This window comes from Pristiophorus japonicus, unplaced genomic scaffold (assembly GCF_044704955.1).
Source record: "Pristiophorus japonicus isolate sPriJap1 unplaced genomic scaffold, sPriJap1.hap1 HAP1_SCAFFOLD_308, whole genome shotgun sequence".
NCBI classification, from domain to species: domain Eukaryota; kingdom Metazoa; phylum Chordata; class Chondrichthyes; family Pristiophoridae; genus Pristiophorus; species Pristiophorus japonicus.
In genome coordinates, this window is record NW_027252868.1 from 145,471 (window position 1) to 157,989 (window position 12,519).

General features: G+C 46.2%; 1 protein-coding gene across 1 annotated transcript in view; it reads left to right on the forward strand.

Annotated features, from left to right (window-relative positions):
- The first annotated feature begins 3,339 nt into the window (after positions 1-3,339).
- The window catches only part of LOC139249352 (zinc finger protein 850-like), a 51,367-nt gene continuing 42,187 nt past the window's right edge, over positions 3,340-12,519 (forward strand). The window contains exons 1-2 of the mRNA XM_070872331.1: positions 3,340-3,601; positions 7,768-8,938. Of these exons, the coding sequence (XP_070728432.1) occupies positions 8,129-8,938 (810 nt within the window). The 5' untranslated portion in view covers positions 3,340-3,601; positions 7,768-8,128. The remainder of the gene's footprint in view (positions 3,602-7,767; positions 8,939-12,519) is intronic.

Consider the following 12,519-nt stretch of genomic DNA (forward strand, 5'->3'; position numbering starts at 1 on the left):
TATACTGCATCTGCCATGAGTTTGCCCACCTAACCTGTCCAAGTCACCCTGCAGCCTCTTAGCGTCCTCCTCACAGCTCACACCGCCACCCAGCTTAGTGTCATCTGCAAACTTGGAGATATTACACTCAATTCCTTCATCTAAATCATTAATGTATCTTGTAAATAGCTGGCGTCCCAGCATTGAGTCCTGCGGCACCCCACTAGTCACTGCCTGCCATTCTGAAAAGGACTCGTTTATCCCAACTCTCTCCTTCCTGTCTGCCAACCAGTTCTCTATCCACGTCAGTACATTACCCCCAATACCAGGTGCTTTGATTTTGCACACCAATCTCTTATGTGGGACCTTGTCAAAAGCCTTTTGAAAGTCCAAATGCACCACATCCACTGGTTCTCCCTTGTCCACTTTAATAGTTACAACCTCAAAAAATTCTAGAAGATTTGTCAAGCATGATTTCCCTTTCATAAATCCATGCTGACTTGAACTGACCCTTTCACTGCTTTCCAAATACGCTGTTATGTCATCTTTAATAATTAATTCCAACATTTTTCCCACTACTGATGTCAGGCTAACGGGTCTATAATTACCCGTTTTCTCTCTCCCGCCTTTAAAAAAAAAAGTGGTGTTGCATTAGCAATCCTCCAGCCCATACGAACTGATCCAGATTCGATAGACTCTTGGAAAATGATCACCATTGCATCCACTATTTCTAGGGCCACTTCCTTAAGTACTCTTGGATACAGACTATCATGCCCTTGGGATTTATCGGCCGTCAATCCCATCAATTTCCCTCACACAATTTTCCATCTAATAAGGATTTCCATCAGCTCCTCCTTCTCACTAGACCTTCGGACGGTCCGCTAGTATTTCCGGAAGGTTATTGGTGTCTTTCTTCAAGAAGACAGAACCAAAGCATTTGTTCAACTGGTCCGCCATTTCTTTGTTCCCCATTATAAATTCACCTGAATCTGACTGCAAGGGACCTACGTTTGTCTTCACTAATCTTTTTCTCTTCACATATCTATAGAAGCTTTTGCAGCCAGTTTTTATGTTCCCAGCAAGCTTCCTCTCAAACTCTATTTTCCGCCTCCGAATTAAACCCTTTGTCCTCCTCTGCTGAATTATAAAATTCTCCCAGTCCTCAGATTTGCTGCTTTATCTGACCAGTTGATATGCCTCCTCCTTGGATTGAACATTATACTTAATTTCCCTTGTTAGCCACGGTTGAGCCACCTTCCCCGGTTTATTTTTACTCGAGACAGGGATGTAGAATTGTTGAAGTTCATCAATGTGATCTTTAAATGCTTGCCATTGCCAAGCCACCATCAACCCTTTAAGTATAATTCACCAGTCTATTCTAGCCAATTCATGTCTCATACCATCGAAGTTACCTTTCCTTAGGTTCAGGACCCTAGTCTCTGAATTAACTGTGTCACTCTCAATCTTAATAAAGAATTCTACCATATTATGGTCATTCTTCCCCAAGGGGCCTCGCAAACAAGAGTGCTAATTATTCCTTTCTCATTACACATCACCCAGCCTAGGATGGCCAGCCCTCTAGTTAGTTCCTCGGCATATTGGTCTAGAAAACCATCCGTAAAAGACTCCAGGAAATCTGCCTCTACCGCATTACTACTAGGTTGGTCAGCCCAATCAATATGCCAATATAAAGTCTCCCATGATAACTGCTGTACCTTTATTGCACGCATCCCTAATTTCTTATTTGGTGCTGTCCCCAACCTCACTACTACTGTTTGGTGGTCTGTAGATAACTCCCACTAGCGTTTTCTGCCCTTTGGTATTCCGTAGCTCCACCATACTGATTCCACATCATTCAAGCTAATGTCCTTCCTTACTATTGCGTTAATTTCCTCTTTAAGCAGCAACGCCACCCCACCTCCTTTTCCATTCTGTCTATTCTTCCTGAATGTTGAATACCCCTGAATGTTGAGTTCCCAGCCTTGGTCACCCTGGAGCCATGTCTCCGTGATGACAATTACATCATATCTGTTAACAGCTATCTGTGCAGTTAATTTGTCCACCTTATTACGAATACTCCTCGCATTGAGGCACAGAGCCTTCAGGCTTGTCTTTCTAACACACTTTGCCCCTTTAGAATTTTGCTGTAGTGTGGCCCTTTTTGCTTTTTGTCTTGGGCTTCTCTGCCCTCCACTCATACTTTTCGTCTTTATACTCCTGAATCCTAGTCCGTTCATCTACACTCACTGATTCCTTGTATTGTTGTTGATGTAAAAAAATTCTAAATTAATGACACTGCCCTCTGAACACCACTTAAATACAATTGTTGACATTTACAATGGGTTTGCTTCTGCCCCCATTCTACTTCCCTCTGTCTCCCTGCATAGGTTCCCATCCCCCTACAATATTAGTCTAACCCCTTCCCAACAGAACTAGCAAACACTCCCCCTAGGGCATTAGTTCCGGTCCTTCCCAGGTGTAGATCAATTGTACTGATCCCACCTCCCCCAGAACCGGTTCCAATATTCCAGGAATTTGAATCCCTCTCTTCTGCACCACTCCTCAAGCCACGTATTCCTCTGAGCTATCCTGCGAGTCCTACTCTGACCAGCACGTGGCATTGGTCACAATCTTGAGATTGCTACCTTTGAGGTCCTACTTTTTAATTTAGCTCCGAGCTCCATAAATTCGTCTTGTAGGACCTCAAACAGAACAAGTTTGGGGTGTGATATGATAGAAGTGATCGAAGTTCGATTAAGAAAAAGCACTAAAATGGAACATCAATTGGTCTCCTGTGATCACGGAGCAATCAAATATTGAAAACACACATAATTTATTCAACATTTATAAAGGGTATCAAATTCCAGTTCAGGTATAGGGGTTATTAAGATCATCAGAAACGAACAAGAGCTGCCAGAATGAACATGTTTCAGTGTCCAATGCAATCACAGTAAATCCTGTTCTATTCACAAATGCAGCCTTTCTCCTCAGCCCATTTAAAACTGAGATGAGGAGGAATTTCTTTTCTCAGAGGGTTCTAAATCTGTGGAATTCTCTGCCCCAGAGAGCAGTGGAGGCTGGTTCATTTAATATATTTAAGGCGGAGATGGACAGATTTTTGAGCAATAAGGGAGTAAAGGGCTCTGAGGAGCGGGCAGGGAAGTGGAGCTGACTCTATGATGAGATCAGCCATGATCTTATTGAATGGGGAGCAGGCCCGGGGGTCCGGGTGGCCCACGCCTGCTCCGATTTCTCATGGTCTTATGTACCCAGCATGCCCCGCGGGGAAGAATGTGCTGCACCCAGACAACAGGAGCTCAGTGCGCAGGCGCGGGTCCTGGCGGGGAGGGGCTTTGGAGCATGTGCGGTGCGGGTAATGGCGGAGGCAGTACGTTTTGGGTAGGGTCCTCAGAAGTGTCCTTTTCAACAGTACAGAGCGGAGTAATGAACCAGCGGGGAGCCGGGGAGGCTTCATAAACAACCGGTGCCCGCCGGAAGCCCGAAATAATAACCGGAATATCGGCGGTTGCAGCTTCGGGGCTTTCTCCCGGTCACAGGACCAGGCTAACGGCGGACATATTTGTGTAGGAAGTCAGGTTCAACGGTCTGCCATCTATATTCAGTGCGTAGCAAAGCGCATGCGTGGCCATGTTGGTGCAGGAACAATGTGAATTACGTCAGTGTCTGGAACTGAACCCAGCCAGAGTCAGCACCTTCAGGGGAGGGGAACCAGTGAGAGTAGAACTGAACCCAGACAGAGTCAGCACCTTCAGGGGAGGGGAACCAGTGTGTGTAGAACTGAGCCCAGCCAGAATCGGTGGTGAAAACAGGGAGTGGAGGGGAAACTGTCTCGAACATAAGAAAGTTGGCATGCAGGTACAGCAGGCGGTTAAGAAAGCAAATGGCATGTTGGCCTTCATAGCAAGGGGATTTGAGTACAGGGGCAGGGAGGTGTTGCTACAGTTGTACAGGGCATTGGTGAGGCCACACCTGGAGTATTGTGTACAGTTTTGGTCTCCTAACCTGAGGAAGGACATTCTTGCTATTGAGGGAGTGCAGCGAAGGTTCACCAGACTGATTCCCGGGATGGCGGGACTGACCTATCAAGAAAGACTGGATCAACTGGGCTTGTATTCACTGGAGTTCAGAAGAATGAGAGGGGACCTCATAGAAACATATAAAATTCTGACGGGGTTAGACAGGTTAGATGCAGGAAGAATGTTCCCAATGTTGGGGAAGTCCAGAACCAGGGGTCACAGTCTAAGGATAAGGGGTAAGCCATTTAGGACCGAGATGCGGAGGAACTTCTTCACCCAGAGAGTGGTGAACCTGTGGAATTCTCTACCACAGAAAGTTGTTGAGGCCAATTCACTAAATATATTCAAAAAGGAGTTAGATGAAGTCCTTACTGCTAGGGGGATCAAGGGGTATGGCGAGAAAGCAGGAATGGGGTACTGAAGTTGAATGTTCAGCCATGAACTCATTGAATGGCGGTGCAGGCTAGAAGGGCCGAATGGCCTACTCCTGCACCTATTTTCTATGTTTCTATGTTTCTAAATAGGAGCAGGTGTAGGCCATTTGTTCCCTTGAGCCTGCTCCCTATTCATTAAGATCATGGCTGATCCGATCATGGATTAGGTTCCAATTCCCCGTCCGCTCCCCATAACCTTTTACTCCCTTATCGCTCAAAAATGTGCCTATCTTCACCTTAATTATGTGTAACTCTCCATCTTAATAAAGAATTCTACCATATTATGGTCACTCATCCCCAAGGGGCCTCGCACAACAAGATTGCTAATTAGTCCTCTCTCATTACACATCACCCAGTCTAGGATGGCCAGCCCTCTAGTTGATTCCTCAACATATTGGTCGTGAAAACCATCCCTAATACACACCAGGACATCCTCCTCCACCGCATTGCTACCAGTTTGGTTAGCCCAATCAATATATAGATTAAAATCGCCCATGATAACTGCTGTACCTTTATTGCACGCATCCCTAATTTCTTATTTTATGCTGCCCCCAACCTCACTACGACTGTTTGGTGGTCTGTACATAATCCCACTAGCGTTTTCTGCCCTTTGGTATTCCGTAGCTCCATCCATTCTGATTCCACATCATCCAAGCTAATGTCCTTCATTACTGTTGCGTTAATTTTCTCTTTAACCAGCAACGCCACCCACCCCACCCACTTTTCCATTCTATCTATCCTTCCTGAATGTTGAATACCCCTGGATGGTGAGTTCCCAGCTTTGGTCACCCTGGAGCCATGTCGCCATGATGCCAATCACATCATATCGGTTAACAGCTATCTGTGCAGTTAATTCATCCACCTTATTCCGAATACTCTTCGCATTGAGGCACAGAGCCTTCAGGCTTGTGTTTTGAACACACTTTGCCCCTTTAGAAATTTGCTGTAATTTGGCCCTACACTTTAACCGTCCTACACTTTAATCTATTTTCCCAGTCCACTTTTGCCCAATCTGCCCTCATACCTATGTAGTCTCCATCATTTAAGCTTAGAACGCTGGTTTGAGATCCAAATTTCTCGCTCTCCATCTGAATTTGAAATTCAACCATGCTATGATCACTCATTCCAAGGGGCTCCTTTATTCGGAGATTGTTTATTAATTCTATCTCATTACACAGGACCAGATCTAAAATAGCCAACACTTCAGAGGAGAGAGAGAGGGAACCAGTTATTGTAGAACTGAACCCAGCCAGAGTCAGCACCATCAGGGGAGGAGAGAGAGGGGAACCATTGAGTGTAGAACTGAACCCAGCCAGAGTCAGCACCATCAGGGGAGCAGAGAGTGGAAAACGTGTGATTGAAGAACTGAACCCAGCCAGAGTCAGCACCATCAAGGGAGGGAGAGGGAGGGGAACAGGTGAGTGTAGAAGTGAACTTGGCCAGATCCAGCTCATTCAGAAGAGCATAGGGAGGGGAACCATTGAGTGCAGAACTGAATCCAGCCACAGTCAGCACCTTTAGGGGAGCAGAGGGTGGGGAACGTGTGATTGAAGAACTGAACCCAGCCAGTGTCTGCACCATTAAGGAAGCAGAGGCTGGGGAACCAGTGAGTGTAGAACTGAACCCAGCCAGAGTCAGCACCATCAGGAGAAGGGAGGGGAGGGAGGGGAACCAGTGAGTGTAGAACTGAACCCAGCCAGAGTCAGCACCATCAGGGAGGGGAGGGAGGGGAACCAGTGAGTGTAGAACTGAACCCAGCCAGAGTTAGCATAAGAACAAAAGAAATAATAGCAGGAGTAGGCCATACGGCCCCTCGAGTCTGCTCCACCATTTAATACGATCATGGTTGAGCCGATCATGGACTCAGGTCCACTTCTCTGTCTGCTCCCCCTAACCCCCTATTCACTTATCGGTTGAGAAATTATCTATCTCTGTCTTAAACTTATTCAATGAGCCAGCTTCCACAGCTCTCTGAGGCAGCAAATTGCACAGATTTACAACCCTTTGAGGGAAGATATTCCTCCTCATCTCAGTTTTAAATGGGCGGCCCCTTATTCTAAGATTATGCCCTCTAGTTCTAGTCTCCCCTATCAGTGGAAACACACTCTCTGCATCCACCTTCTCAAGCTCCCTCATAATCTTAGACGTTTCGATAAAATCACCTCTCATTCGTCTGAATTCCAATGAGTAGAGGCCCAACCTTCTCAACCTTTCTTCATAAGTCAACCCCCTCATCTCCGGAATCAACCTTGTGAACCTTCTCTGAACTGCCTCCAAAGCAAGTATCTCCTTTCTTAGATATGGAAACCAAAACTGTACGCAGTATTCTAGGTGTGGCCTCACCAATACCCCGCATAACTGTAGCAAGACATTCCTGCTTTTAGACAACATCCCCTTTGCAATAAAGGCCAAGATTCCATTGGCCTTCCTGTTTAGTTACTGTACCTGCATACTTACCTTTTGTGTTTCATGCAGCAGGACTCCCCAATCCTGCTGTACTGCAAATTTTTCTCCATTTAAATATTAACACGCTCTTCGAATTTTTTTCTGCCAAACTGCATAACCTCACACTTTCCAACATTATACTCCATCTGCCAAATTTTTGCCCACTCACTTAGCCTGTCTATGTCGTTTTGCAGGTTTTTTGTGTCCTCGCAGAGTACATTTCCTCCCATCTTGGCAACATTGCACTCGATCCCTTCATCCAATTCATTAATCTAGATTGTAAATAGTTGGGGTCCCAACACTGATTCCTGCAGCACCCCACTAGTTACTGATTGTCAACCCGAGAATTTATCCCGACTCTCTGTTTTCTGTTAGTTAGCCAATCCTCTATTAATGCGAATATATTAGCCCCAACCCCGTGAACTTTTATCTTGTGCGGTAACCTTTTATGTGGCACCTTGTCAAATACCTTCTGGAAGTCCAAATATACCACATCCACTGGTTCCCCTTCATTCACCCTGTTCCTCAAAGCCAGAGTCAGCAGTTTTAGGGGAAGAGAGGGAGGGAAACCATTGAATGTGGAACTGGGCCCAGCCAGAGTCAGCACCTTCAGGGGTGGAGAGGGAGGGGAACCAGTGAGTGTAGAACTGAACCCAGCCAGAATTGGTGGTGAAAACTGGGAGTGGAGGAGAAACAGTCTAGAAATGTGCGATGGGTTTCAATTTCAGCACAGCAGGAGGGACAATGTGTGGGATAGGGATTTACAGCTTTGGAAGAACGAGAGGAAAGAATGTTCCATGGAAACTAGATGTGTCTATTCTGAATTTCTGTCTTGTACTGACAGCGATGAGTTTTGTTATCTCCTTTTACAGAATATTAGAAGGGGAGATTTTCAGACAGGAAACACAAACCAAACATCACGTCAAGATCTGACAGAGTCAATCGATTCATCACGACCTGAATATCATCGGCCTTTGAAAGTGGAAGGAAAAATGTTTGTCTGTTCTGTCTGTTGGAAAAGATTTCAAACATCAGTGTGACTGGAAAAGCATCGAGACACACACACCCGAGTGAGTGTTCCAGTGCACTGCCTGTGGAAAGAGCTTTAACCAATTAAACAGCCTGAAAAATCATCGTACCATTCACAGCGCGAAGAAACTGTAAACGTGTTGTGTGCATGGGCGAGGCTTCAACCCATCGTCCAACGTGGAGAGTCACAAGGATACCCGCACCATGGAGAAACCGTGGAAATGTGGTGACTGTGGGAAGGTATTCAGATCACCGTCTCAGCTGGAAATTCATCGACGCAGTCACACTGGGGAGAGGCCGTTCACCTGCTCCGAGTGTGGGAAGGGATTCACTGGGTCATCCCAACTTGTAGCTCACCGGAGAGTTCACACCGGGGAGAGTCGGTTCACCTGCTCTGAGTGTGGAAAGGGATTCACTTATTCATCCATCCTGCAGATACACCAGCGAGTTCACACTGGGGAGAGGCCATTCACCTGCTCTGAGTGTGGGAAGGGATTTACTCAGTCATCCAACCTGCTGACACACCAGCGAGTTCATACTGGGGAGAGGCCATTCACCTGCTCAGAGTGTGGGAAGGGATTCACATGTTCAGCCGACCTGCTGAGACACCAGCGAGTTCACACTGGGGAGAGGCCGTTCACCTGCTCTGAGTGTGGGAAGGGATTCACCCGATCATCTACCCTGCTGACACACCAGCGAGTTCACACTGGGGAGAGGCCATTCACCTGCTCAGAGTGTGGGGAAGGATTCACTCGGTCATCCAACCTGCTGATACACCAGCGAGTTCACACTGGGGAGAGGCCATTCACCTGCTCTGAGTGTAGGAAGCGATTCACTCGGTCATCCACCCTGCTGATACACATGCGAGTTCACACTGGCGACAGGCTGTTTACCTGCTCTGAGTGTGGGAAGGGGTTCACTCGGTCATCTGGCCTGCTGAGACACCAGCGAGTTCGCACTGGGGAGAGGCCGTTCACCTGCTCTGAGTGTGGAAAGGGATTCACTTGTTCATCCCACCTGCTGACACACCAGCGAGTTCACAAGTGACTGCAGGAGTTGGAATCTGCTGTTATTGCTGCTGTTAATCACATCCCGACTGAATTATGTACATTCTGACAGTTGGGGTTTGTTTCTGCTGATGTTAATGACCCTATAACTGGGCTGGACTTTAATATTCTGGATACATTACTGATTGTGTTCTCGGGGCTGCAGTGTCCATTTAAGAAACGCTGTGTGTTATCGTTCCCCTTAATTCAGCAACTCTCAACAGAAAGTTAGTTTGCAATAAAATTATGAACTTTTACTTTAATCCTAAATTGATCCTTGGTACAAAATCGGCAATAGTGTGTGAAAGTTTCTACTGAATAACATGTCCAATTAGAAAGAGCTTACTGACAATTCTTCCTGACTTGCACATTACACACAGTGGCCCCTCCATTATCCGAAAGAAGGGGAATGGGAATTGGTGGGGAATCCGTGTCCCCAAATGTTGCCCCTCCCGTCTGGTGCAGCAATCCCCTCGGCACGGGAATAGAGACAAGTCCAGACCAAAACTGTGCGCAGTACTCCAGGTTTGGTTTTACCAATGCCCTGTACAGGTGTAGCAGGTCTTCCCTACTATCATACTCCATCCTCCTTGCAATAAAGGCCAGCATTCCATTTGCCTTCCTGATTACTTGCTGTACTTGCATGCTAACTTTTTGAGTTTCATGTACAAGAACCTCCAGATCCCTCTGTACTACAGCATTTTGCAATAGTCCCCATTTAAATAATTTTGTGTTTTCTTTTTCCTACCAAAGGGGATAACCTGACATTTTACAACATTATGGTCCATCTGCCAGATTTTTGCTCGTTATAGAAACATAGAAAATAGGTGCAGAAGTAGGCCATTCGGCCCTTCGAGCCTGCACCACCATTCAATGCTTTCTCCCCATGCCCCTTGATCCCTTTAGTTGTAAGAGCCACATCTAACTCCCTGTTGAATATATCTAACGAACTGGCCTGAACAACTTTCTGTGGTAGAGAATTCCACAGGTTCACAATTCTCTGAGTGAAGAAGTTTCTCCTCATCTCAGTCTTAATTGGCTTACCCCTTATCTTTAGACTGTGACACCTGGTTCTGGACTTCCCCAACATCCGGAACATTCTTCCTGCATCTAACCCATCCAATCCCGTCACAATTTTATGTTTCTATGAGATCCACTCTTAATCTTCTCAATTGCAGTGAATATAAGCCTAGTCGATCTAGTCTTTCTTCATATGTCAGTCCTGCCATCCCAGGAATCAGTCTGGTGAACCTTCGCTGCACTCCCTCAATAGCAAGAATGTCCATCCTCAGATTAGGAGACCAAAACTGTACACAATATTCAAGGTGTGGCCTCATCAAGGTCCTGTACAACTGCAGTAAGACTTCCCTGCTACACTCAAATCCTCTCGCTATGAAGGCCAACATGCTATTTGCCTTCTTCACTGCCTGCTGTACCTGCATGCCAACTGCATGTACCATGACACCCAGATCTCGATGCACCTCCCCTTTTCCTAATCTGTCACCATTCAGATAATATTCTGCCTTCATGTTTTTGCCACCAAAGTGGATAACCTCACATTTATCTACATCATACTGCATCTGCCATGCATTTGCCCACTCATGCAACCCGTCCACGCCACCCTGCAGCCTCTTCGCATCCTCCTCACAGCTCACACTGCCACCCAGGTTAGTGTCATCTGCAAACTTGGAGAGATTACATTCAATTCCTTCATCTAAATCATTAATGTATATTGTAAATAGCTGAGGTCCCAGCACTGAACCTTGCGGTACCCCACTAGTCACTACCTGCCATTCTGAAAAGGACCCATTTATGCCTACTCTTTGCTTCCTGTCTGCCAACCAGTTCTCTATCCACGTCAATACATTACCCCCAATACCATGTGCTTTAATTTTGCACACTAATCTCTTTTGTGGGATCTTGTCAAAAGCCTTTTGAAAGTCGAAATACACCACATCCACTGGCTCTCTCTTGTCCACTCTACTAGTTACATTCTCAAAAAATTCTAGAAGATTTGTCAAGCATGATTTCCCTTTCATAAATCCATGCTGACTTGGACCGATCCTGTCACTGCTTTCCAAATGCGCTGCTGTTACATCTTTAATAATTGATTCCAACATTTTCCCCACGACTGATGTCAGGCTAACCGGTTTATAATTCCGTTTTCTCGCTCACTTCTTAAAAAAGTGGTATTACACTCGCTACCCTTAAATCCATAGGAACTGATCCAGAGTCGATAGAATGATGGGAAATGACCACCAATGCATCCACTATTTCTAGGACCATTTCCTTAAGTACTCTGGGATGCAGTCTATCAGGCCCTGGCGATTTATCGGCCTTCAATCCCATAAATTTCCGTAACACAATTTCCTGACTAATCAGGATTTCCTTCAGTTCCCCCTTCTCGCTAGACCCTTGGTCCCCTAATATTTCTGAAAGGTTATTTGTGTCTTCCTCAGTGAAGACAGAACCAAAGTATTTGTTCAATTGGCCTGCCATTTCTTTGTTCCCCATTATAAATTTACCTGATTCTGACTGCAAGCGACCTACGTTTGTTTTCACTAATCTTTTTCTCTTCACATATCTATAGAAGCTTTTGCAGTCAGTTTTTATGTTTCCTGCAAGCTTCCTCTCATACTCTATTTTTTCTCTCAGATGTTGCCTGACCTGCTGAGATTTCCAGCAGTTTGTTATTATTTCAGATTTCAGCATCTGCAGTATTTTGCTTTTGTATTAAGAAAGAAAGACTTGCATTGATATAGCGCCTTTCATGTCCACCAAACGTCTCAAATGCTTTACAGCCAATGAAGTGCTTTTGAGTGTAGTCATTGTTGTAATGTGGGAAACACAGCAGCCAATTTGAACACAGCAATCTCCCACAAACAGCAATGTGATAAATGACCAGATACCCTGTCCGTGTTATATTGGAAGATCGGGATATGTTATGGCAGGTCAGGGCCAGAAAAGGAGCGGCGTGCGGCCCAGGGAGCAGCGTGGAGGCATGCAGCTTCAGGGAGCAGCGCGAGCTGCAAAGGCAGCAAAGAGTGATGTCATCAAGGTCCAGGTTGATGATTGGAAGGTGGGTCAGTGCAGCAGCAGCAGCGAGGTCGGGGCGAAGGAGCAGCGAGGGACGTGATTGGGGCCCAGGAGAGGTGTCAGTTCGGGGCCACGGGCCCAGGGGCAGCACGGGCCAGCCCACACTGCGATATGGGTGCGCACTAGGTCCATGCAGCAGAGCTGGTCTCCAGTCGTCCTGGTTAATCCTCGCCACTGGACCAAGACCTAGCTCTGTCAAGCCCGTGTGGTGGCTTCTGTGCAAAGGCCACCACACGTTAAAAAAATCCACGCACAGGCATCTTCCTCCCTTCAGGATGTAGTTTGGGACATCCAGTATTTTGCCAATGACCGATGATTCCACATCATCCAAGCTAATGTCCTTCTTAACATTTTGTTCATCTCTTTAACCAGCAACACTACCCCACTTCCTTTTCCTTTCTGTCTATCCTTCCTGAATATTGAATACCCCTGGATGTTGAGTTACCAGCCTTG